The 27,453-nt window shown below is 41.3% G+C and overlaps 1 protein-coding gene across 2 annotated transcripts in view; it reads left to right on the top strand.

Annotated features, from left to right (window-relative positions):
• UBE3A (ubiquitin protein ligase E3A) overlaps positions 1-27,453 on the top strand; it is a 78,040-nt gene that overhangs the window by 20,803 nt on the left and 29,784 nt on the right. The window contains exons 2-5 of one of the 2 annotated variants that reach the window (XM_059720970.1): positions 3,074-3,146; positions 11,442-11,561; positions 12,295-12,360; positions 16,546-16,590. In XM_059720970.1, the coding sequence (XP_059576953.1) occupies positions 16,589-16,590 (2 nt within the window). In that variant the 5' untranslated portion in view covers positions 3,074-3,146; positions 11,442-11,561; positions 12,295-12,360; positions 16,546-16,588. The remainder of the gene's footprint in view (positions 1-3,073; positions 3,147-11,441; positions 11,562-12,294; positions 12,361-16,545; positions 16,591-27,453) is intronic. The other variant, XM_059720969.1, reaches the window with a different exon arrangement.

The raw sequence follows: 27,453 nt of genomic DNA on the forward strand, positions 1-27,453 counted from the left end.
TGAGTCGTCGATGTACAACTCCACGAGCGCTTCACACGGGGGATACGTCAAATTTCCACTAGGACGGGGAGTGGCTAAGAGCTGATCAGGCCTCTTTGTCCTCCTCCAAGACACACGCGGAGTTTGCTAGGCTCCACAGCACGCTCAGAGTTCCCAACGAGATGGTTGTGGAGTCCTCCAACTTGGGCGGAAACTGCTCTAACCTTTTATACAGCTAGCGAGCCAATTGCTAGCCGCCATGTAGGAATAATTTAGAATTGACCAATAGTGGGACACTAATTTGCATGTGTGTGGCGGGAACTCTTTTTCACCGGGGATTTCTCTCTGCAGCTGAGAAATCCACCGTGCAAAGAAAGCTCCATGTGGCGGGAAAATTCCAATGTGCCGAGGCACTAAAAATCATTGGGTTATGACGTTCTGTAAAAGACTTAAATCTGTGTTGGTTTTATTCACCTGGTTAAGGCTGAGACAGTCTATACCTCTGTCATTTGACAGATGTAAGATCCAGTGAAACCAGGGTTACCCTTCCTCTTATTTTGGATTCATATTTATAAAAATGCAAATAGACAAATAAGCTAATAATAAAGGTATTTAACACATCAGTTGAGGTAGATGTCCTGAGCCATTTTGACAGGCTTATTTAGTGGGCAGTAATTGCCATTTCTGAAGTTCATCGGGTTTGTTTTCATATGCTCAGTGCTCAAAGTTGTTTTACAGTAACCTGTATGGCTGCTGAAGTGGGTACCTTGACAGCTGAGAGCTGTAAGGTCTTGTAAGGGTGCTACTCAGGAAGCTGGAAAACTTGAGGTTTGTTCCTTGCTTTCACCAGTGTCTGTTTGTCCTTACGCATGTCACCCTTCTGTCTCAATGACTTGTCTTATTTGTTTAGATTGTAAACTCTTAGGGTAGGAACTGTACAGTGACTGGCATTATAAGGCCCCAGTCATTGTTAGGCATTGTAGATGCTACTGCCCTACTAACCCTATTATAATCACATAAGTAATTGGGAATACTTTTAGGACTTTACTACCCAGTACACTTACTAACATTGTAGATGTTCTTGAGAGATGGTGAGTAAAGTTTTCTATATCTTACAAACAGTTAGGATGCATGGACTTGATGTGGATGCCATAGCTTTTCAGAGTTCCTGTTTCTTTTTAGGTTGTCAGCTACTTTTCCTACTGTTCTTTCGTTGGCCATATTATTTATACAAATTTTTAGTGTCTTAGGTGAGTAGTTTGTAGTTCTCTTTTTACTACTGCTGTATATAGTACAAGTCTTTGCTGTCTGTAAACCAGTCATTTTTGTTGGCGTGGAGCCCTCTGCTTTATCCGGTTCTTTACACTAGGACTGATCTTGTTCCTTTCTAGACTAAGGGGTCCATGTGAAGTCACTTGTTTCATTTTCTTTTATTTCCAGCACCATATACTAATAATGTGACATGCTTGTGCCAGTAGAAAATGTGTTTATTTCTTCGTGCTAATTGCAAGTTACAAATCAGGTTGTATATCAGAAGCGTTCAGTAAAATAGCAGGCCGAAAGGTTACATTTATATTTAAACAGTTTTCATTCTCCTTGCTTTATCTAAAAGATATATTCAACCTGTGTGAATGTATCTGTTATTGGAAATGGTTGTAACACACTCAGGAATATAAAGGATATGGTTTCCAAAGATAAAACATCTTATTTTATCCTAAAGATTCACTTAATAAATTATTTGAAGATACTGGATATGGCTATTGTTCCTTGTAAGGAAAAAGTCTAATATTAAAAACCCACTTTACAGTGGAAGCCTAAAGAAGCAGCAGTGTGTGTGGAAGGGGGGAGGGGAGGCATGCCTCAGAGATGACGGAAAAGTGTAGGGGAATTCTTACCTGCTTAGGGGTCTTAAAAGTCCCTAGCTGCTGTTCTTGTGGCATGGTTAGAAAGAGGGGTGCAGCCACACCATTACACCCCTTCTAGATCTAGCCCATCTACCATGCCTATACCTGAAGGCTTTTACTGCTCTGTAGGTATAGCATGGGAACTGCTTTGTTTCCATATAGGGGAGCACCCTTCCACCAGCAAAAAAAAGTTTACCAGAAAAAATGAAATTGTGCTAGCATAATAGTGTCTGTGCTGCAGATTGCTGCTGCTGTAGCTAGGATTACCCCTGGCAGGTGCAGATTTCTACAGCTTTATCTGGCAAACACCTGGCCTTTAGGGTGTGACAGCTTCTCCATCACCTAGCATCTTTATATCAGAATTTGATGTCCTAACCAATGTTGCCTGAAGTTGTGAATATGAGGCAGAGATTATTTATGAAATTCTGTGGTCTGTGTTGGAGATGAGTCTAAATACTCATAATGGTTTTTTGGCCTTCCTCTATTAAGAAAACCTACTACATCATATTCAAAGTACCATAGATGGTCCATACCAAATAAATGACCTATTGAATCGTAGCAAATCAGTGTTTAGTTAAGGACTCCGCATTAACTTCTGAGTACATTTCTTTGGCACCTATGCCCCCAAATGCAAATTTCCAAATGAGCTGCTTTAATCTACAGAAATATAATTTTGTGCATTAGTATATTTCACTCTCTCTTAGGTATGAGTACGTTTAGGGTGGGGGGAGGGGGTTGAGAGAGAGAGCTATAACTATAGAATTTTTTCCGTGTTTTAAAGATCAACTATGCAGCAAAAGCAAAATGTATGGTTTTCTTTACTGTTTCTTTGTGAGGTTTTTTCCTATATAAGCACTGATCTCTTTTGAAGACCATGCCAGGATTTTCCATCAAAGAGAGAGAATGGATATTTATAATGGGAAGGAGAAGGCTGGGAGAGGAGCAGAACTGTGGATTTTTTACATTATTAAGAAGGGAAGCAAAGGACAAATTGTTTGTTTTTTGCAATTTCCCTTTATTACTCTGTTTAGTACATCCTTTTGTGAATTATACTGCAGATACACACATCTGTACAAATAGAATCTTGCGTAGAGAATGATGATAGTTTTTGTAAGGTGCATTTTATTTCAAGTTGGTATCAAACTTGTTCATTGATGAAAAACTTGAAAAGTTGTGTTTTGTGTTTATAGGTTCAAGAACAGTGGAAGCCCATTTTTAGAAAAAAATTACAAGAATAAACTGCCACAATTCTGAAAAGATATGGTATGTTTACTGAATTTTTATATCCATTATATATGTCGCTTGTTAAACTGCAAGATCTTAAGTAGCCGTTGTTAACAAAGCAGAAACTCCATTAGGGGAAATAATGGGCCAGTCCTTTTCTTTAGGATGTTTAAATTGCAATATTTACGATGCATGGTTCTTTTGAAAATTGGCAGTTACTTGACATTCATGGACAGAATAAATTAACTGCTGAATAATGCAGCCTTCAAGTGAAACAACTTTACAGGGTTCTGCTCCAGTTTAGTGTTGTACCAATATTATATATTTGTTCCTTTATAAATTGAATAGGAATCAAGACAACCTCTGATTTTTATTATTGTAATGCTGAACCTGATTAAATGTTGTTTGTGAAATGTCTAAAATTTTGATGCTTGAGTAATAAGTTGTACTATAGCAGGCAATACAACAAGTAACTGATGTAGCCTTAGAGTTGGAAAATGTAACATTAGAAAACACTGAAATTAATGGTATAGTGCAGGGGTATCCCTATGTGCCAGGTCCAGCCCGTGGAACCACATAATCCAGCCCCTGGTGCTGGCCCACAGAGGGCCAGTTTGGGGCTCACCCTACCTCCCCCCACCCCACACATACATGCTGCATCCAGTGCCTTCAGTACCCACTCCAGCCAGTTGGGGACTGCACTGCACACAGGCCTCTATAACCAGTCCAGAATGTGAGCCACAAATGGCACCCACTTCAGCCAGCCTGAGGCAGGCGCAACATGCAGCATGGATCTCAAAGTGAACACCACGTGTGGTACAGTCCCAGACTGGCCAGAGCAGGCACTATGGGCACTGGATCCAGCATGCCAGGAGTGGAGGTAGCATTCTGCGGGCCCTATCTGGCCCACTGGGCTAACCCTGGACTGTTCATCCAACCCCCGGACTGGTCCTGGACCACTCATCATTCATCCACAGGGCCTGATAAGTTTAAATTTGACACCCCTGGTATAACGTGAACATATTGCGCACCTTGGCTATTTTGTTTATGTTTCCAGCAGCCTAAATAATAAAATATGCTTGAATAGTGCAGTTGAGCAAATTCTTAATCAAACTTACTCCAGTTTTCAGTATTTAAACTCTGGCTTGCAGATAACCATATAGGAATGAAAGAGGAGAAGAACCTTAAACTAGACCACATCAGAACTTGCTAGGATTTTTATTGTATTATTGTGTATGTGTCTCAAAGCAACAGTACTATGGAGTTTTAAAACTTAATTTCATAGCAACCGATAGTTGCTCCTGCATGCACAAAAGTGAACATTTTTAGTTCCTTTTTTCTAGTTTAACAAGTAACATTCCTTTCATAGACTAATTTGCAACTCTGAAGCTTTAAAGTTAAATATCTGTTAATTTTCTACACCAAAATATTTGGAAATGTTTTAAATGTGATGGAAATTTATCCATTCAAAACTGCTAGTGAGTGACAAGTTACATATACATGTATTTGAATGTATTAAAAAATAATTCACAAAAACTGCCTTTGAAATAAAATATTAAAAATATCAGTCCAGGGGAAAGGGCTTCTATTTTTTTTTAACATTTTAACAGAAAGTTCTTGTGAGGAGATTTGATGAAAGCTGACATGCAATTACTGTTGAGTCTACTGTAACAACATCTGTACCTCCTTGAGAGAGACATTCTATAATCCAGATGTTTCTGGGAGACTTTAGAGATTGGTCCTTTTTGCTTTGTCAATCAGGTAGCAGCTGCTGACTGCTCAGTCACCTTCCACTCACAGCACCTTTGGGACCACCACATGCTTCTGGCTCTCCAGGAATTCACTTTCCAGTTGTACCAAGAAAAAATTGTGTGGATAATCTAATCTTTTCCAGTTCATAAATTGACACCAGTACTTTTCTCTTGAATCTTTTCCTGTTCATCCATTCAATACGAAAGGGTAACTGTTTTCCCCACAGAGCTGCAGACAACTTGTTTAGTCATTGCGAAAGAAAAATCGATCCTTTTTATATACTGGGAAGAAAGATGGGTATAATTTGGATTGTTACCTAGCGAGAAGTGGTAAAAATGACCCCCCCAGGTCTTGCTTCTGTTTGCCAGAGACTGATGTTGATAGCAATGCAGAAGGTGTGAAAAAAATAATATTTGTCCATGTTGGACTTCAGCCAAGAACAGATACCAAAAAAGGAGATTCTAGAAAGGAATCTTAAATGTACAAGGCACAGCAGAGAAATTTAACTCCACTTAAAAAAGAAGAACAGTCATAGAGACTCGTGCTTAGACTTCAGCAAAGAGGAAGATGACAAGGAGAATACTAGACTGCAGGTAGATTTATAAGGACTTTTCTACATAATTCAGTGGTGGACGAGATGTGGACAGGATGTCAAGGAGGGAAGTATTGGTGTCTTCGTCTGTGGAATGTTTGAGGATGCATATAGCCTTGAACCTTAAATAGACAAAACTCATTCTGTTACCTGTGCTATCTGGAATTGATGTAATAGGCAAGGCAAGCATTAAAATGGTGTAGATTCATAGATTTTTTTTTTAAATCTGGAGGGAAGCTAGTTTATCTAGTCTTCCTCTAGCATGCCACAGGCCATTAAATGTCATCCATCCACAAGCCATTAAATGTCTTTGCTGAGCCCAGTAACTTGGGTGTTTAACTAAAACCATGTATTCCAGAAGGGTAGCCATTATTCACTGAAAAGCCTAAAGAGATGAAGAATCGCCCCTCCTTTTTTCCCCCTTGTTAGATTAATCATCCTCATTTTTAATAAAGGGCTTCTTTCTAAAATCATTTTGTCCCGCTTCAGCTTTGAGGCATAGGTTCTTGTTATACCTCTCTTTGCTAGATTAGAGCCTGCTGGTATTCATTATTTCATTTCCTTGAAGGGATTTGTATATGTAATCAAATCTTAATTTACAGAACAGGGTGGCCAACCCATGGCTCCGGAGCCACATGCAGCTCTTCAGAAGTTAATATGCATCTCCTTGAATCTTTGCACAAGCACACGGTGTGACGTAACGGCTATAAAAGCTGATCACTGTGTGCTTGTGCAAAGATTCAAGGAGATGCATATTAACTTCTGAAGAGCTGCATGTGGCTCTGGAGCTACCAGTTGGCCACCTCTGTTATAGCATTCAATCTACTGATCTTCTGTAAGTTTCTTGCTGTGTGGTACTTTCTTCTCCCCTCAAGTTATATTTGAGGTTCCCTTCTGCACCCTCTCCCATTTTTCATCATCCTTCTTAAAGTTTTGGTACCAGAACTATATGCATTATTCAAGTATCTATCTCACCAGTGCCATGTGTAAAGATAAATTTCTTCTTCCTGCTATTCCTCTATTCATTCATCCATGGATTGTATTAGTTATAACAAGCCAAGAGTACTTGTTTGGTTGCATGTCCTTTCTAGATCCTGAAATCTTTTTCAAAGTCATTGATTTCCAAGATAGTACTGTGACAAAACCCTGGGGGTTTGGGGTGCTCCCAGTGATATATCCTGGGTTTGTATGAGTTTATTGGTCCCCCACTCTACCAATGAGTATGTCCAGATTATTAATTTGGCCAGCAATCACAGTTTACCACAGGCACTTACAAAAAAAGGCAGGGGGGGCTTATTACAGGGAAAGAGAAAGTGATCAACAGGGATCCTGGCTTTCTCTGATTTAAAAAAAATCCACAATTTTTGGTTAAAACAAAGTAACCCCAACTCCACATTTTTTTTCCATTATTTAAATGAAACTCTACTAATATATATCTATTAGTGAAGATTTTGAATTGAAAACGTATGGAACATTCACTAGACCGTCCTATAATTTTCCAGCAACCCCCAGCAGACAGAGTTCACTCAAAGTACCTTCTGCAGGCTCACAAATTTTAGTTAAGCAGGCTTGGCCATGTAGCGGCATAGTATCTCTGGATATGAAACTGATTTAACCCCTTTCATTTAGAAGCTCTGTCAGCAAGATGATTTACTGGAGGATTCCAAATAAATCTTATCTTGGGTGAAGAACCTACAAAGTGTATTTACATAAATACTGTGTAAATATTTAAGGAATTATTTGTAGATCCTTTTGCAAAAAACTAAGTAGAATCAGTTAAAAGATAAGCAATCAAAAAGCAGTTCTAGAAGAAGTGTGCTGTTCATGAGGCCTGGTCTTGGGTTACTTTAGTAAAGATGCTGTGACTCTTGGTATTTGGGGGAATGTTTAGAGATTCTTTTTTCTATTGCTTCTTTTTACAAAAGGAAATTATTCTTCTAATTGTCTGAAAAAAAGACTGGTAATTTAATTTTTCAAAATATATACTTTCTTTATTGTTATGGAAGCCAAGAAATGGGTATTATAAGAAAAGTATTGAATCTTAACTAGCTCAACCAATTTAAGTAAAAGAAATTCAAGGTGAAAATTCTGTGATTCAATCTGTGGACTGTAGAATAGGGGTTTCTAACACACTGCCTCCAAAAGACCTGTCTTTTACTGTAACATAAACCTGCCTCATTAGAAATTGAATTTTTACATTCAGGACTAGTTTTTCTAGAGCTAACATAATTCATTTTCATCTAAATTAGTTCAGACCTTATTTAAAGCAGCTTTATGAAATTCAAGTGGCTTTCATTATTGGTCTCCAGAAGACTAACAAATTACATGCATATAACATTATCCAACTTATCCGTGCTTTAAGTCTAGTAGTAAGTGTACAGAATTTCTTTCCCCTGAGCTCCTGTTATGTTAAAAAGATTTTTAACAAATGCAGTAGTCAAATTGATACTTCTGGCTCATGAGAACCACTTCTTTAAAACCTCTCGGAAGTTGTAACGGTCTGTAATTTATCAGGCCTTTTATTTAAGTTCGGCCCTGATTGAAACCAGTTCACATCTTTTGGTGGTTATCATGGCATGAAAAATCTGAAAGCAAAGTTCAAGGTTCATTGCTAGAGATTATCTTTGTAGTTAAACAGACGGTGCACAAAATTAAACATTCTCTGGCAGCCAGACATTTATAAGCTGCCAGTATAAGTCTGGAAATATTAACATGTACCAGTAACAACCCTCTAGGAATAAAGAACTTCACTACAGAAGGTGAAATATTTGCATGCAAGTGTTTTGATCCAGCAATAGAGCTCAGATCTCTGATTGGTGACTTAAGTATGCGAACAATTGCTTTTTGTTCCAAAAGGAACCTGCACCTGTGATAGCCTTTATATACTACCAGAGAGAAGCTGTAACTTATTCAAGGAGTCATCTCTCTTTGAGTAGCAAAATGAAATCTCTAGCACATTTCCATCTGCCAGGCATCAAAATACTTGGCCAAAAAAAGTAAGCTAAGAGAATAGACTGAGGGTGGCCCTCAACATGGATTCGTACATCCAGAGATGCCAGCTTATGTTCTGGACCCCACTCCACCTGTGTATTTCTCTCTTCCTGGTCATGGAGTTTTCTTTGGGTTCTGTAGCAAGTTCCCCTCAGCTTTTTCAAGTCCAGGAGTCAAAAAATTTCCATTGCTTGGAAGACATGTTCTTTTTCTCTTCTGTATTTTATTAGTTTTTATCCAGATCTAGCACTTCATCTCTGAAGATTTTCTGTTGCTCCAGCTCCAACTCTCCCAGTTCCATGGAGACAACCAAAGTAGAACTGGTTTCCTTTAGGCCGCAGCTATCCCATTATGCAATTTTTTTTTTAACTAGTCAAAAAAAAATCTACCATTTCTAAGTACAGGAAATGTACCAGGCCTCATCTGGGATGCTTCCATTGACTGGAAAGCTATTCCATGTTAATCATACTTTCTGGTTCCTAGTCTGGCAGGTGCATAACACTTCTTCTATAGCATATAGCTAATTCAGTACCTATCAAGGTATTCATTGATACAATAGGTTAATAAACATTGGCCATAATTCCTAAATTTTGACATCTGTGAATTTCAGGTCCATTGTGGAAGTATTGCACGTAACCAGTTTAGGCTCCATTCCTTTTTATCGTAGGGAACCTCAGAGCAGACTTAAAGATGAACACTTTCATTTATTTTTAATAACAAACACATCTTTACAAACCTGCTTCTCTATACTTACACAAAATGGAGTAACAACAAACAATTAGTTTCTTGCTGCTTTTCAAAGAAGTAAAAAGAAGAAAATCAGCGTTCTTGTCCTTAAAACAAATTATTGAAAAGTGAGGTAACCTGTGCTATCCAAACCTCAGTCTGCGTTAAGCAGTACTCTAAGCTTTTCATCTTGCATTGCATCACAAATCTTACTTGGTTCCTAAGTATTTCATCCTGTGTACCACTCATGAGTGACAGATAGCAGTTTGAAAACCACTTATGTTTTGTGTGACTATCATTGTGGGAAGGATTGGCATTTCATCTGTGGATTCTTATTTCCCAGTATTAACTTCCTGGAAATGGTTATTTGCATTTAAGTGCATCCTGTTTTCTGCATGTAAATTTCAGCTGCTACTTTGAGGTCTAATTTGATTCTGGAAAAAAAAATATTTTCCTTCTTCCCCTAAGCAAGTCTCCTTTCAAGTCTGTTGTATTAATCAATCCAGATTCCTTGAGGGAAGGAAATGTCATTTTGATATTGGTAATATTTGAGTTCTGTAGATAAAAACAAGGAGCCTTCCAAAGTTGGTTAGTATCATGTTCCATTTCACAGATGAAGAACCTGATATATTTATGATGTAATGACTTATACTAGTCAGTGACTAGTCAGTCAGTGTCTGATCTGGTAAACCTCCATAAAGTTTGTGTCCTTGTTCCCTCATTGTTTTGAGCTGTGTCAAGCCTCCTAATACACTTTAGCAAATAGGAAGAATTTCTACTATTTGTTACAATTAGGTGCTTTCTGCAAGGAAACTTGTGGTCAGTGGGTTGGGATGAGGAGCCTTTAATGCGTGAAGCTGTTGCATGTACTCCCTTAGCATGCAAAAAAGGTTACTGTGTGGTTTGGCCTATCCCAGATGTGACTAACTGCAGCATGTCAAAAGCTATTCTTCCTGTGTAGACTGTTTGCTCTTGTGCATTAATGTATGTGAAGTAACTGCTAAGTAAAATCCTACAGTGTGTACAGGTCAGTGAGGCTTATAAAGTGAGTTCCTGACTTGCTCAGTGCTTAAGTTGTATAACTACTGAATATTGCCTGATTTGCCTAATTAAAAGAAAATAGGAACAAATGTCAATTGTTTTTTCACTTTCTTCATGAACGAGCAGCCTATAAAATATGTTTAAAAATAAAGTGCTTTACTGAATAATCCTGCATTATCAAAAGATAGACTTAAATGAACAGAGTTATTTTTTTTATAATTGCTTTTTTGACTCCTTCAGAGAAACTGGGATCCGCACTGTTTTCCTCTACACTTTTTATTCCAGTTCTGCTAATAACTCAATTGGGGATGAGAATTGGTTGATTTCAGTGTTGAGGATATGATTGCGATTCTTTTTTCTGTTAACTGTAGTTTAGGGTAGATGATGGAGGTAAGAGACTAACTGGTTCCTTTCCAGCCATGGAAGTAATCATCCAGGGTGATCCCAGGGCGCTGTGGGCACAAGTATTGCCGAGTGATCACTGGTTGCCACCTGCCTGACAGAATAGAAGACCAACCCTACAATTTAAATCTGTCAAGCCGTATCACAGGAAACAGTTGACGGGTAAAAATAATTTTCAAAAGTGAGAGTAGAAGACAGAAAAATGTACCTGTACATGAAGCAAACACTCCAAGGGGTGTGTATTAGACCAAATTCTACAGGGTGATAAGTTCATCGTTGCTTTTTAATGTCTTAAGTAGTTCCATGCATGGACTTTGTTCATTCTGCGTATTTTTGGGAGATAATATTTTAGCAAAAAATAAGCCCCACACAGTACTGAATCCTATGTTCTTTTTACAGGCAAGATAAATTGAGTTGAGAAAATAAAATTTACTAAATAGCATGTTATAGTAAGAATTGAGCTGCAGTTTCTGCTTATGTAAATTTACAGAATCTTTATTTGTTCACTTGAATTAAGTGCTTTCCATCACTTGGTGAGCTTTTACTGAATTTTATAAATTTGAATTAATTTTCAAGCTGTTTTATATGAGCCAGTAGCGTCTACTGTAGTGAATTAAAGTACAAGCGTAGTTGATTTTTGGATGGCAATATAATCATTTTAACAGCGTATTCTAAGCTTAGCAGGTAAAAATAATATTTAGCATTAGTAATTTTACTCTTTCCATAACCTTTATTTGATGGACAGGCTGAAAACATATCTTGATATATGTTCAACATAATTGAAAGCAACCTTTAAAGGACTTCTAACAAAGTTGTTTTTATTTATTTAGAGTTGTTAAGCCTATGTGTAGCCCAGTTGATCGGCAGGACTGGTGTGACAACCTGTTTTTAATCAGTGACTCAGAATTGTGATCACCCTGATGTCACCGAATGGCCACAGCTTGTAAAAGGTAAACATTAAACTTTGTGTTGTGTAAAATAAGTAGATACTTTATTATTAGTATAACATTTTCATTTCAAGGAATTCTGTGCGTTTGTATGACTTGAAGGTAATTGTAAAGTAGCTGTTGAAAGTATACTGGGGTTAAACCCTACATTACTTTCTCTTTTTCTCGAATTGATTCGTAAATCCATGTAGTTCTGCCCTCTGCTGCCTTGAATGTCAGCATCTTGACACTCATGTTCATCCTCCAACAATAAACTACAGCAAGGGTCAGCAATGTTTTTGGACAGAGTGCCAAAAAAACCCCGCAAACCTGGCTTGTAAGGTGTTGGCATGCCAGGGGTGGACATTGGGGGAGCTGCAAGGGGCCTGATCCTTGTTGTGGCAGTGCAGCCCTGGCCCCTTCCCTGCCATATGCCCCAAGGTGTGTATGCGAAGCAAAATGGCTTGGCCTATCACACTCTGGCCCCCGTGCCGGGGGTTGCCTGCCCTGAACTACAGTGTCTCAATGGGGTGTTTGTGTAAAGAAAAAGGTCTGCTAACAAGCAGATCACAGTTTCAAGCCTCCACCAACTTTAACAGTATACAGATTTTGTGATGATGAAAAATACCATGGCAGTCTCCTTATTAAGAAAAAAAACCTACTTAATTAGTTAAAGTTTACTGAAATCATTCATCCAGGAAGCTTGATAATATTGCTAAATTCCATAGACTTGCATACCTTTACTTTTCTCTCCTAGGGAGTTACAGTGGAGGTAAAAGGAGTGGCTTGCAGAATGGAGAAGTTGCTCCCAGTGTTGTTGGAAGTGAGCCACCATTTGAATTTGCTAGCTCATGCTGCAGTTTTCAGATTAGTTGGTGTCTTGTGATCAGTTTCTCCAATCTAATTCAAGGCTCAAAGTTGTAAGAACACTTGCTCTGGGGTCTTGTTAAAATTATATGTACAAAAACATATATCTTATAATTGATTTTTGTCAAATTTGTTAAAGAAATATTTTAGCATATTATAATGTATTCTCTGCAGTTTAAGTATGCCATTTGTTTTTTACGTATTTGGAAAGTAATGCTATGTTTGTTTGTAAACTCAATTTTATAGTGAAGAATAGATTGTTCCACACTTGCTTAAAATACTGCTGAAAGCTTATCATAATTTATTTTAAACTAGTTGTATTTTATATTCTTTCAGAAGTGTTATCCTGTCATTATAATCTGTTTAATGTTTCATATTATAAACACATTGTAAACAGATCCACTGGAAATCCAGAAAAAAAGTGACTTCAGGAATTTTGCACCATAATTTGCAGAAACATTTCTGTTATTTCTTTGGCTACTTAATTTCCTTGAAAATTCAGGGTCCTTAAAAATGTCTTTCTAGTACTGTTTTCCTGATCAACTGGCACAAGAACTTTGCTTGGTACTAGATGCATACCGTCTAGTGATGTAAGTTCTCAGGAAGCCCAAATGAAATGTGTCTAAATCATCAGGTTAGAATTTAGATCCTAGATATACCCGATATCAATGTATTTTTCTGCAGCAAATTGGTATTCAACATGTGACCAGCTTTCTTTTTATTTTCATTTACCTACTGTCTACACTTTTATCTGTTTCTGTTTTTGTTTTTCAATATGCTGCTGCAGTGAGTGTTGAAAACTGGTGATAATCTTTACTTTCCCCAATACTGCTAGCCATTTTTTATATTTATTTGTACTATAGAAAGCATCAAGGGGTGCTCCAGTGAGAGCTCAGGATCCTACTACACTACGTGGTGTTCTGACAGAAGTAAAAGTTTGCCCTTGCCCCAAAGAGCTTGCAAGTCTGCTTTTTCACATCCTTTTTTTTTTTTTTTTAAATCAGGGACATGATTGGAAAGGACCTATACTCATGCACACACTCTGTTTTTATGACTTGTTAGAAACTACCAAGATCCCAAACCTTTTTGCACTGGGCAGACTTTCAGATAAGATCTCAAGGCTTCTATCAACACAAGTGATAGAACAAGTGGTAGATGTGTAGTGTAGTGTAGTAGGGCTGTGCAAATAGGGAAGTATTCAGTTCCGAGGACAGTGATTCGATTCAGAGATTCGGATCACTGTCCTGAATCTATTTGGACGAATCTGCTTCAGAAGATTTGGGTTGGCCAGGGAGAGGTAGGCACAGCTGCAGGTTCTCCCGTGGCTCCTCTGGCTGTGCCTGCCTCACCCTGGGCGGGGGGAGCTGCAGAAGAAGCCCCCATGGCTGCTCTGCCCAGCCCCATCCCCAGTCCAGCCCCAGCCTAGTCCCGACATTCTATTAAAAAAAAAAATGCCCTGTACTCACTGGCTCTGGCAGCAGTGATTGGAGCCTCTGAGGGCTTGTTGCAGAGTGCCCCCCATGGGGCAGCGGGGGTCAGCAGAGATCCCCTCCCCCTCACCTGGCACCCGTGCGGCAGCTGCCCCATGACACAGGTGCAGTGTGGCTCAGCAAGGTGCCGCATGCTGCCTGGGAGCTGAGGCCACTGGGTCTGGGTGACTGCTGGAGCTGCCCCAGCTCCCAGACAGCACACAGCACCCTGTCGAGCTGTGCTGCACCTGCGCCATGGGGCAGCTGCTGCATGGGTGCCAGGTAGGGGCAGGGGGCGATTCCTGCTGCCCACCACAGCCCAGCACTGCATGGGGGTGCTCTGTCACGAGCCCTCAGAGGCCCAATCGCCGCTGCCAGAGCCAGTGAGTGTGGGGCTTTTTTAAGTGCTGAGGGGCTGGGCCAGGCAGGGCAGGACAGCCATGAGGGCTTCTCCCACAGCTCCTCTGGCTGTGCCTGCCTCTGTCCTGGCTGGGGGGGAGCCACGGGATCTCTGCCTTGCTGCCGCTTGCCCAGCCAGCACGGGGGAGGGAGGCAGGGGTCATGCAGGTGCGGCTGGCTCCAGGGAGCAGCACGGCATAGCCCCTGCTCCCAGCACTACTGCACCCGCATCAGTCCTGGGAGAGGGACTCTGCCGCGCTTGCATCCTGAGCCCTGCCTCCCCCTGCCCCGGCTGGGCAGCTTGCCCCAGCCCCAACCTGTCCCTCCCCCGCACCCCTCCCCTCCCCAACCCCAACAGACTTACCAGTTGGAGGCAGCTATCAGCTGCCTGTTTAGTCTATGGCTGAATCTCATAAGCAGCCAAATCTTTTCCAGATCAATTCAGATCTTTTTAATTGGTCTCCCAATTCGATTCTGATTCAGAGATTCAGTCCCCGAATCGAGCCAAATCTCCTCTGAATTGAATTGGCTATTGAAGCTTTGCACGGCCATGTAGTATAGTAATAGTGTAGTATAGTATCTGGTGTTACAAAAGCAACTTTTTTGTTTCTTGGCCTTGGAGAGTGAAAAATTGCATACGTTTAACTGTTGAGTAGTCATTTGGCTAATGACTGCCAAACACAAGGGATAAGAACTGAAGGGTAAAGGGTGTCCCCTGCTGGGGACTTTTAAAACCCTCTTCTCAGCAGCCCACCCAGACCTGCTAGGCACAGGTTTTGACAGTCAACTGATTGTTGGCTCAGACAAATCAAGGTGAACCAGACCCAGGGCTGTCTGGGCCTGGTCAGCTCTGGCCCTGGGACTACACTGGGGACTCAAACTAGCCCCTGATGCTGGCCAGGGCCAACAATCAGTTGATACATACTGTAGGATTTTAGAATTGGGGATCAGATGCCATCACACCATTAAGAGAACGTGTGTCAGAGTTGTTGGTTACCCTTGCTTTAAAATGTTTGTTGTTTTAGTTGAGGTTGTACACATCATGCAAGCAGAAAGTCTGAGAGGCTTCTCTGCCCAAGCAGACCATACTGTCTTTGTTATTTTAAACTCTGGTTTGTGCATCTCAGATTAAGGCCTTTCTTTAGAGGCAATCCCACTGGCAAATCCCAGTGACGTTGTTCGTAATGGTCATTGACTAACCTGTAAAGCTGTAGGATGCATGTACAGAATTATATTCTCATCAGGGGAAGGCTGGGGCATGGGCACTAAGGCACATGGTTGGCAGCCCAGTATTTGCAAGTTCAAGGGCATAGCAGAAGTGCTCATGGAGTAACCCTGTCAGATTCCAGCAGATCTGCAAATTCTGCTAAATAGCTTGTCACAAGGACACAAAAAGGAAAGGAAAGTCTTATCTTGATGCTTGATTGAGTATATTTGAGCTGATATTTTTTTCTTCTGGGTTAATACAAAACAGTTGCAGTATTGGAAGATGACTTTAACTTGTGTCAGTGTCTCCCCATCATTATGCTTGGGGAGGAAGTGAACAGAATGATAGGCTACCTGGCAGTTTTAAATTGACATTGTAGTTAGAAAGAGGAGGATGATCTCCTGAGCTGGTGAGGGAGGGTATTTGCTTCCTAAAACAGCTGCTTTTGTTGGGGTGGAGAAAAAGAAGAGTAAAAGTAACTATTTGGATCTGTTTCCACTAGCAGTCCTCTTGGATAACTGCAAGTAAGGAACTACAATTTATGAATACAGCGTTGTGCGGTACAGGTGACTGGAATCTGTTAAGAGTCACTTCAAGTGTCAGGAACTTGGTACTCAATCCTATTGACTCTTCCTTCCCAAAACAGGCCCTACAATGCTTAGGATTAGTCAGTAAGGCACAACAGTGGTTATGTGATGGTAAAGGAACTTCAACTTGCCTTGAAAAAGGTAAAAAAGCTTTACCTGGAAAAGCTGCATGTAGAAGGAAGTACCAGCTAAAATCTCTTGGGGTTTCCTGTCCTCTGAATCTGCAGAGTTGCTATCTTCAGTAAAAGAATCAGCTCTGAATCATTATATATTTGTTGACTGTAACCCGTTTTCCTCCATAGTTAATCAAACTAATAAGTGAATAAACAAGTCAAATTTCAATAGCTTGTTTGTGGTTTTAACAATAATAGAACCATATAGACTGTAAGGTATAGATAACATCATATACTCTAATCCAACCTATTTTACTAATTTAGACTAAAAAATGATGCATAATATTTTTTTTATCTGCATCTTAGATCACCAGGAGAACCTCACTCTGAAAACATTGAAACTAGCCGAATGTAAGTATTGAAAGCAGCTAAACAGATGTGTTTCAGTATTTTATTTCAAAGCTGTTTTGAGTTACTTGCAAGAGTTGCTGTTGCATCTGTTTGTGGGGGCAAAACACCTTTAAGCGTACATTTAAAATGGTTCATTTTGGCTATTTGTTCGGAAGATATATTTCAAATACATATTTTTCTCTAGAAAGTGATTTTGGTCCTCAGTCTAGAACACACAATTATCTTGGAAATAGAATTTGTTTTTGATTTACAGGAGTTTAATTTAGTGCCAACCAGTAGATGGTAGTCTAATACAGTAGCTGAAATTTATAGCCCTGAGTTTAGATTTAAAACTCGAGAAATATAATTTCACATCCTTTTAACATCTCCATTGTTCTTACATGAAAACAGAGGTGATCAGTCAGTATTTAGATAATCTGATCTTTTCTGACAAGCTGCAGGACTAGACAGAACAGTTCTTTGATCTGGCTTGGCAAATTAAATGGTATGCTTTCTGCCAATCTTTTTACGTATTGAAAGTTAATGAAATTTCAACAGATAGCAGTATTGCAGCAAGTTGAAGTAGCATATTTCTTGTTTGTATAGCGACAGAAAAGCTAGGGACAGGTTTTGCATTTGTCCCTGGATAAGTTGTGCCTGCTTGTCCTGCTGGTGCCTCTTGCTGGTCAGTGGGGTCCTCAGCTGCCAAAGCTATGGGGCCAGGGACCCAGGTCTGCAGCCCCTGGCAGAAGGCAGCGGCTGCTGCAGAGAGAGGGAGATGCTCCAAAAGAATTTAACAAGAAGGATAGCCCAGTGGCAAGGCCATCAATATTGGCCTTTGAATTGAACCCAGATCTCCTTTTCTCTGCCATTGACTTCTTGTATGACCATGGTCCATTCACTTGGAGCCAGATTCAGATTCTCCACTTAAATCGGTCCTTGGACCGGTACTCTTTAATGTGTTCATCAGTGACTTGGACGAGGGAGTGAAATGTACTCTGTCCAAGTTTGCAGATGACACAAAGCTATGGGGAGATGTGGACACGCCGGAGGGCAGGGAACAGCTGCAAGCAGACCTGGACAGGTTGGACAAGTGGGCAGAAAACAACAGGATGCAGTTCAACAAGGAGAAATGCAAAGTGCTGCACCTAGGGAAGAAAAATGTCCAGCACACCTACAGCCTAGGGAATGACCTGCTGGGTGGCACAGAGGTGGAGAGGGATCTTGGAGTCCTAGTGGACTCCAAGATGAACATGAGTTGGCAGTGTGACGAAGCCATCAAAAAAGCCAATGGCACTTTATCGTGCATCAGCAGATGCATGACGAATAGGTCCAAGGAGGTAATACTTCCCCTCTATCGGGCACTGGTCAGACCGCAGTTGGAGTACTACGCGCAATTCTGGGCGCCACACTTCAAGAAGGATGCGGATAACCTGGAGAGGGTCCAGAGAAGGGCAACTCGTATGATCAAGGGCCTGCAGACCAAGCCCTACGAGGAGAGACTAGAGAACCTGGACCTTTTCAGCCTCCGCAAGAGAAGGTTGAGAGGCGACCTTGTGGCTGCCTTTAAGTTCATCACGGGGGCACAGAAGGGAATTGGTGAGTATTTATTCACCAAGGCGCCCCCGGGGGTTACAAGAAACAATGGCCACAAGCTAGCAGAGAGCAGATTTAGATTGGACATTAGGAAGAACTTCTTCACAGTTTGAGTGGCCAAGGTCTGGAACGGGCTCCTAAGGGAGGTGGTGCTCTCCCCTACCCTGGGGGTCTTCAAGAGGAGGTTAGATGAGTATCTAGCTGGGGTCATCTAAACCCAGCACTCTTTCCTGCTTATGCAGGGGGTCGGACTTGATGATCTATTGAGGTCCCTTCCGACCCTAACATCTATGAATCTGTGTTACTTTACCTAAAAAATTGAGTCTTTTTCTGGGACACTGATCCAGATTGTATGGATTAGGCACCTAGAATTCCTTTGTTAGCAGAGAACGTTATCCACCTCCAAAGGATGATTTACATTGGTTGTGTACTGAGCTAGCAAGTACCGAGAGGAAGCCAAAAGAAAATACTAGGAGGCACAGGAGGAGTGACAGGAAGAGTTACAGACTCACTCCTTTAGGGCTTAGGCACCCAACTAAAGGATGCATTCATCATCCTGTGATCCAGCATGTTCCGCAAAAGGGAAGTTCCTACTGTATGCTGATAGTGTTTGATTGTCAACAGCATTCTCCTCTCAGAAATGCCCAGTGGGGTCTCAGTGCCCTTCTTTGAGACCAGTTGAGTTGGAGCACTTGTTCAGGGAGTGGGAGACCTAAGTGTCCCACCTAGAGGAGCTCAAACCCACATCTCCCTTTTCCCAGTGGAGTGCTCTAAGCACCAGGGTATAGAACAGACTGTGAAGAGCACCTTCCACCTGGCCAGGAGCACCAGATTCATGAGGCTAAAAAGAAAACAGGCAAGATGGAGCATGATTTTAATCATGTGATGTGGGCATTTCCCTGGAACAGATAAGTCCTAACTTCTCATCATCAGTGGCGGCAGCAGCAGGTGGCAGGTGCTCAGGGCACTCATGCCCCATGCAGGCACTGCCACCCAGTGGTACACGGCTCCAGCCATTGCTGCATGGTGGCAAAGAGCTCAGCCAGGCTGGCCCACCTGTATCATGTGTGACTCCCAGCAGCACACACGTAGCTCCCAGCACTCATGCACCACCAGGGGAAGCCACAGAGGCAGCTGCCTTTGCTGCTCCCTGCCTTGCAGGCAATGTTCCCTCTAAGAAGCAGCAGTCCATGAGTGCACTGCCTCGGTCTGGCGTGGAACACTTACCGAAGGGGGCTGGAGAAGCGGGCTGAGGCCGGATGCTGGGGGGCTGGAGCCAGGGGCTGGGAGGTGGGGACCAGGGCCTGGAGCCAGAGCCTGCCATGGGCTCCCCGGCTCCAGGGAAGTGCTCCGCTCCCCCACATCAGGGCTGGGAAGTAGAGCACTCCCCCGGAGCCAGCGGAGCCCATGCCAGCTGCCCACACCAGCCTCCATCCCTGCCTTGCCTCACCTCAGGGAGGAGCCGCTGCCTGCCCCAGTGAGGCTTTGCCGACTCCAAGACGATGCTCTACTCCTCGGCCCTGATTACCATGTGCCTCCTCGCTCCCCGAGGCGATGTGGGGGAGCGGCGCAGTGTCCTGGAGCCAGCGGAGCCTCACTCGGAGCAGGCAGCGGCTCCTCCCCGAGGTGAGGCAAGGCAGTGATGGAGGCTGGGGTAGGGGGCTGGTGCGGGCTCCGCCGGCTCCAGGGAAGTGCTCCACTCCCTGGCCCTGATGCAGGGGAGTGGAGCACTTCCCCAGAGCCAACGGAGCCCATGCCAGGCTCCCGCCCCAGCTTCCCCTGGTGCGCAGCCGCACTTTTAGTTGTGTGCGGCCACGCACGCGCATACCTTAGAGGCTATTATAGGCAATTATAACAATAGCCAGTACATAAGTACCAGAGATATTCTGGAAGTAAAAGGACTCAAAACTTTTCCTTTCAGTGGTCTTACTGATCTCTTTTATTTTCCTTGTAAAATTTGGAGCTGATAAAAATAAATCTGAGGCAGGTATCTTTTTATTTTACACAGACTGAACATTTTTAGTTGGATTGAGCTAGTGAGGTAATGATCAGATTAACTCCTATCAGATTTTTGCATTTTGGCTACTCAGATTAAAGTTATCTGAGCAGTAATCATATGGTAATTCTACACAAAGTACTTGCAGGACTGAAAATCCTGAAACAGGATAACTAAGCAGTTGTATGTCTGTGCATCTAGCAGCCTTCAAGATATACACTGCTCTTTACAATGGAAAAGTATGCTTTATTTCTCTATATTACACAGTTCCCAACATGCTAATTCTGGATGCCATCTTAGCCACTGTACAGGTGAAAAAATAACTTCAGATTTCAAATCTGTATACTGTACTGCAGTACAGGGATCCACAACTTTTAGAAGCGAAATAACTTTTATAATGTTGCTTGCTTAATGGCAGGCCAACACCTCTAAAAACAGCCATTATCATATCTTCTTGCCATCCAGCTACTCCCTTATGCAGATCCCTTTATTGCTGCAGAAGCCGCCTGCCACTGATTTCTGGGCTCTGTGATCAGGTCTAAAATTGCTTCATGGAATGAATTTGACCACCAGGCATGCTCTAGTAGATTCTGCCAATCAGAATATGGGGATTTCCAAAGTCAGTTACAATTTTGCTAATTCTGCAGTGAATATATTAATTGCTTATGTTTGTGGGGTGCTGTAATTGTTCTAGTCTACTCCTGCACTCTGCTGGCACACAGTGTTAAATACCATGTGGATTGCCACCTGCAGCTAAGGTAGACAAATATAAATGAAAAAGGTTAAATACATTCATGTTCTTTCTTTTTTTTTCTTTCTTTTTTTTAATCTGCAAAAAGGGTCATTTAAAAGGATGCCATTTTGGCACTTTTTTCCTACCCTTCCTAGCATATGGTACAGTGTGGCTCTTATGCTAGCTAAAATTTCTTCAGGTTCCCACTCTCAGCTCCATTCTTACCATGTATGAATTGTTACTAGCTCATAATTTATTTAAATTTGAAGATACTTATACATGTTTCTTGTGGCTCTCCTTCCATTTCCTGATTTCTTATTTGTAATTGAGTACCTCCTTCTTCCTGTTTCTGTTGTACACCAGCAGTAACTTCCTGCTCTAACTAGTTTAACTTTCTGAAGATTGTTCCAGTTTAATCTGTGGGGTTTTAATCATTGGGATACCAGTTCTTATTTCACTTCCTCCAAAACTTCCAAGCTTCTTTTCTGGTTGGTCTGCATCTGATCTTGACTATTGCCTCGGGTCTCTCTCAACTGAAGAAAGCTGGTGTTCTGGTATTCTGATGAGACATTGGATTTCTGTAGGCTTCTCATTTTGTACTTTGTTATGTAACCTAGGGGTTTTAAAGCCCTCCTATTTCCATCATTTTTTTTCCTGTTGTACTTGGTATGTGATCAGCTCAGCATGGAGCTGCATTACCTGCTCTTTCTGTTATACTACTCACAGGTGCGTGTGTGTACAGTACTGGGTTTTCAGTTTTGTTCCTTTATATCATAGAAATCATAGACTGGAGGAAGAAAAATGCTCCAGCAGCTTCCAAGAAAGTACAAACATTCTATGTCATATGAATATACATAGCTGATACTTATTTGATCAGGGACCAAACAGTTTGTCGGGGGGTTTTGAGGTATCACTCCTGTGCTTTCAAGTCCTGGAGAGAATGCCTTAAAAAAAGAAATTACCAGCATGTTTAAAAATGTTTAAAAAGTATCCAGCTGCCAGTAAATCCAACATGTAGTGAATCTTCAAAGCACTCTGGTCAGAACCAAACTCATCTGTTAATTGCAAAGATGATGTATTGGTACCAGATGCTTCATTGCAGATCTTGGAATGGATGGATCTGCAACAGTCCTTCCAGAAACGTTAGCCAGCACCAAAAATTCTCTCAGTATATCTATGCAGCTCTGAGGTATAATGTGGTATTATAAATAACATCCACATTTATTAATCATTTCTGCTTTTACATTTCCAACTACTGGGTTCCATGTGCTTCACAGCCAGGTGCACCTGGTAGTCTAGCTGATGTTTCTGGCTCAGGGTTTTTAAGGCTCAGCCTTCCTTCCAGAAGTCCTGTTTTGCACACTGAAATCTGAAGTCCCACTATCTTAAACTCCAAAACCACTGTCTCAGACATCTCCAGCCCTTACTTCTAAAAGCACTCTAGAACTATAAGTCTCTGCAAACAAAGCTGTACCATTCACTCTTGTCATGTCTGATCTCTCCCCTTCTGTAAGTCTGAAGTAGGTCAGCATTCAGATTTGGCAGTCCCTCCAGAAGTCCTTTTTGGTACATGGCATTGGTCACCTCTCTTATCAGATTGACATCTGCCTCTGAAATAGCCTCTTGCTCTGGTCTTTACTTTCCTTGCTCTGCCCTGAAGGTCTGGTGACAGACAGCAGCCACCTCTGACCAGAGTTAAATTTACACCCAGGTATTTATAGTAGTTCCACTCAGCCACCATGCTGTCAGAGTATGATGTGTATCTTGGGAAGTTACAAGCTCCTTCATGGACCATGACAGCCAGCAGAAGGCATGGAGGTGTTCACATGTGTTTTCAGTTGGCTGCTGGGTGGCAGACAAAAGTCTTACTCCAGTCAGCAGATATGGACTTGCTTTCTTGAGATAAAGGTGGGTGGTTAGGAATGGACTCAAACCCTTGCTGGCAGAATGGGAAAAAAAATTAGTTATGTAAACTTTCTTTTTATCATTTGTTCCATTGGAACACTTCAGTTGGTGAGCAGGTGAGACAGTAAAATCCAAGATTATCTTGACTTCTGCAAAGCAGGTCCTATCACTGTTGCATCAAACAGTATTCTTGGGCATGGCTGCTTTCTAGAATACAGTGTAATAGGTTTGCCAAGGGCAGCCTCCTTCATCAGAAGTTTTCAGGAAGAGGTTGAATAAGCATTGCTCAGGAATCATCCAAGAGTTGGCAGCCCACCATGCACAGGTCATTGGGAGATCACAAGAGCTCTGCAGCCCAAAGCAGGTGGGTAGTAAAAAGGAGTGTGCTTAGCAGCAAGAGAATGAAGGGGAGAGCTCCACAACCAGCTTAGTTACAAAAAAAAAAAAGAGATTAAAGGATCTGGGATAAGTTTACAGAGAGGATAGTATTACAGAAAGGGGAATTTTGGCTCTGCAGGTTGGAGGTGTGATGTGTTCAGTTGTTTGCTGTCCCCAGGTTGCAGAGCAGAGTGGGTGTTTGGTTTATCCCATGCTTCTCAGCTTTCCTGGTTGCCACATGGAGTGTGGAAGCAGTTTTTTCCCTTCCTGTTGCTGTTGGTGTCAGGGTTTTTCTTGCCTTAAAAACATTGGTGTTGGCTGCAACTAAGGGTGGAAGTTTTGACTGGAGTGTGCCAGTGCTGCTGCTGGGACTAAAATTTGGAAGATCCAGGTTAGAGGTTCTTGCCCAGCTGCTCAGGGCCAAACTAATCACCACATTTGGGTGAGGGGGCAATTTTACCCCACAATCAGATTGGCATGGACTGTAGGGATTTTTGCCTTCCTCTGTAGCAGCAGTTTTAATAACCCTTGCAGCAATGGGACACATGACAATGCCCTCGTACCCATGCCTTCCCTGTGGCAAGTTAAGGTGTTTTTGGTGTTTCGAGTCAGTGTCTTGTAGTTGTGCTTCACGATTGTTTGTAGTTTTAGGAATAAATTAAATAAGCACTTGTACAGGCTGGCTTGGATAAGGATGATCCTACCTTGAGCAGGGGGTTGAATTAGATGACATCTTGAGGTCTTTTCCAGCCCAACTTTTCTATGAAAAGGAGTTTAAATGCAAGTTCAACTGATAGTTCGCAATGTAATTTGTAACATGATATAAATGTATTGTATTATAAGGATAGTGGAGGTAACCAGGGCATCTGCTGTGAATACATGAAAAGAGCACTTAATAGGACTGTGAAACATCCGAACCACAAAGTCGCTTCGTCTGGCCTGCCAGGCTAGTGGTGGGTCCGGTAATTTGGGAGCATGGATAGTGTTGGGCAAGGTCTCCCACAGAACCTGGGGCCCTATGTCCCCATTGGACATGGCCATTGGCAGCTTAGGGGCAAGCAAGGGTTTTGCAACACAGCTCTTGGTTTCCCTGCAGCTGCCTGGCCCACTTCTGCTTGTGCACCTCCGCCATGGCAAGCAGCTGCCCAATCTGCCACCATTTGCTCTTCCAGTACAGTGATGACTGCTGCCGCTGCTGTGGCAAGTTTCTGCCACCAGCTACCCCAGGCTAGAGCCCAGCCCACAAGATGAGTTTGACACCCCTGGATTATAGCTATACAACTTCTCATGTAAGCACAGACCTCACCATGATCTAATAGGATACATCTTTGACCAAAATTAAAAAAAAAATCTTATTTTCTATACTTATTACTATGAGGAGAATCTTAGCCCCCTTCTGATGGATTTAGTTATGAAACCTACTGAAAAAGTAATTGCACATACTCTGGGGCTAAGAGTCCTTTTAAGCTAGGGAAAAGTAGGGAAGGGTAAAGTGTAAACTTTATATATTCCCAGTGTCAAAAAAAACCCTGCATCTAATAAAATGAGGCAGTGCACATGGCAGCAGCACATGCTGCCTGAGGCTGGACCCTGGCCGGCTGGAGCCACACTCCAGCTGATGGCCAGGCTCCCTGTTGCAGGATGGCTGCAGCTCCCAGAGGCCCCCAGGACCCCAAATAAGGCTGCTGGGGCCAGCCCAGGTTCTGGCCTCAGCCTCTCCTACCCCACCCAGGGCAATGTACCAAGTGCCAGAAGAAACAGGGGAAGTCCACATTCCCACTCATGGGAACATGCCCTATGTGTCCTATAATATGTGCTTTTCTACTGATGACTAATACTTGCTGTCATTGTTTAGAAACAAAGTTGTTCATGAACTTTTCAGTTTTATGGCTTTGAAGATGTAAAGTGCATTTTTTTTTAGGATTAGCCATTGTTTGAAACTGCTTGGGCTAAAAACATAGTTGATGCATTAATCTCCCTAAACTGCATTACTGTTTCAATCAGTGAATGTACTGAGGTACTGTGTTGGTAATGCATACCTATGAGATTTCAGTTTATATTTGTTCTGGCCCTATTATTGTTATGCTAAGCAAGCAAAATAGGTAGGCCAAAGACAAATGTTTTTGATTAAAAAAAAAAAAAAAAATCCTCAAAAAGAGCAGTAGCTGGGTTCCCAAATAGTCTTGTTACACATTCTGTACTTCCGTGTTCCATTTACCTTTTTGTTTCCAAAAGCTTAGTATAGCAATACTGTAATTTGTATCAGTGATTTAAAAGCTTGCAAGATCTACTGTACTGAAAATCCCATTTGTTCTTTGTTGTATAAAAATGAATGGAATAATTTTTGATGCTTTGAAAAAATCGCATCACCCCCTCCCCATCTACATGGAAAATGGACACTGATTTTCCTTCAGTTTCTATTTGAGGCATATTGATAGATGATAGAAGTTTAGGAAATCTATCCTTTTTTAGTTTGGTTTTGGTTTGAAAAAGAAACTTTGCTAAGATTGTCTTGGCACTTCTGAATTCCTAATGAATTTGTTAAAAGAGGATGTTGAACTTCACTGAGTATTAATGGATATGCCTTTCTAATGTCAGTGTATAAAAATATTGCACTGATGCAGTAAAAGATGCATGTAATGTATATCATTTTGGTTTCTTTTAAATGAAAACATTATATATTTTTATTTTATATTTTTTTTAAAGAAGCATCTGGCATGTTTTGTACTACTAGTAATTCTTATATATATGAATCTTAGTGTATTCTTCATTCCAAAATGTGTTCACTTAAAGGTGTTTTTGCAGATACTTATAACTTTGGTTAACACCAATAGCTCTGATATTTTATGTGAGTTCCTTGTCTTGTGTTAGCCATAGAAAAAGTTACACTTCTAAATTTCTTCTGAAGTCATACTTAAAACATTTCTCCCATTTTGTTGTAAATGTTTCTTTTAGGTAATATGTTTGCTCTCTGTAAATTGTTCTTTGTTTTAGAAACAGGTCCACTTGTTACTATTTAGTTTTAACTATACATATGGAGTATGTACGAAGGGATGTTTTTGGTTTGTTTTCCCATTATTCTTCGAAAGTAATTCTCAGTACAACTAAATGTGGTTCTTCTAGGAAAATCACTTGTTTTTCTGCAGCACCTAGAAACAAAATTATTTAAGTTTTGAAAAAATGTATTTTAGTTTAATTTGTACATCACACCTACAAATATCTCAAGTGCTTAATTCTCTCAGTGTCCTGTTCAGAGAGCCTAGGCATCGCTCTCTGGGTTCTCGTTTTCACTCAGGAGCCAGGTGCCTATAGTTACATGGTGTGATGCATAACTTCCAAAGTCCTGTACTGAATCTAGTCTTAAGCCCCTGATTATGCTCTGTATATCTCTTTGCACTGAGGATGACTGATTCAGTGCACACCCTCCTCTGCAAATATGTCATCGCAATTAAAGACTGGCCAGTATTTTGCATTGGTGTAACTGTATCAGTGTAATCAAACAGTTGCAATTAGTCCTACTCTAGGGCAAATTCCCTACTTTAGGGCCTTGTGTACATGGGAAAATTAGCGTGAAATATGCTACAGTGTAAATGTAACTGCATACTCCACATGTATGGAGGTTTGGTGAGAGAGATTTTTGCCTGTAATTAAAACACACTAGGAGTCCCTTACAGGAGTTTAGTGTGGAGTATCCAGTGCACTGTGAATTCACACTCTAGTTTGCTGCACACTGACTTTCCATGTGGATGGGCTATCATCAGTTTAACGGCTTTAAGTCAACAACCGTTGTTGAGTGCTCTGAATTTTTGAAAATCAGGTCCACTTACTTAGGACCTTAACTGCTAACTTAAGAGCTTCACTTTAGGAACCCTTTTTTTTTTTTTTTTTTTTTTTTTTTTTTTTTTTTTTTTTTTTTTTTTTTTTTTTAAATCCTTGACCAAATGACTCAGCCCTGGCCACATTGGAAACCCACCAGTCAGGAATTGAACCTGGTCTGTTGAGTCCTAGCCCAATGCCTTAACTGCAAGAATGTTTTTCTTCTTCATCATTTTATATTCAACTAATTTTGTCACCTCAAAAATTGAAACTTTCTCTCTATTCCAGAAACACCAAAGGCCCCAACCAGGAAGTACAATTTCCAAATATTAAATACAGAAATTAACTACAGTGCTTAATTTTGAGTATTCCGTTATGCATTTCATTAAAAAGAAACTGCAGTGCTTGAAAATTGGTAAATTTAGAGGCAGTATAAAATGTCAAATGAAATAATAGGTTA

This window comes from Alligator mississippiensis, chromosome 1 (genome assembly GCF_030867095.1).
Source record: "Alligator mississippiensis isolate rAllMis1 chromosome 1, rAllMis1, whole genome shotgun sequence".
Classification (NCBI taxonomy): domain Eukaryota; kingdom Metazoa; phylum Chordata; order Crocodylia; family Alligatoridae; genus Alligator; species Alligator mississippiensis.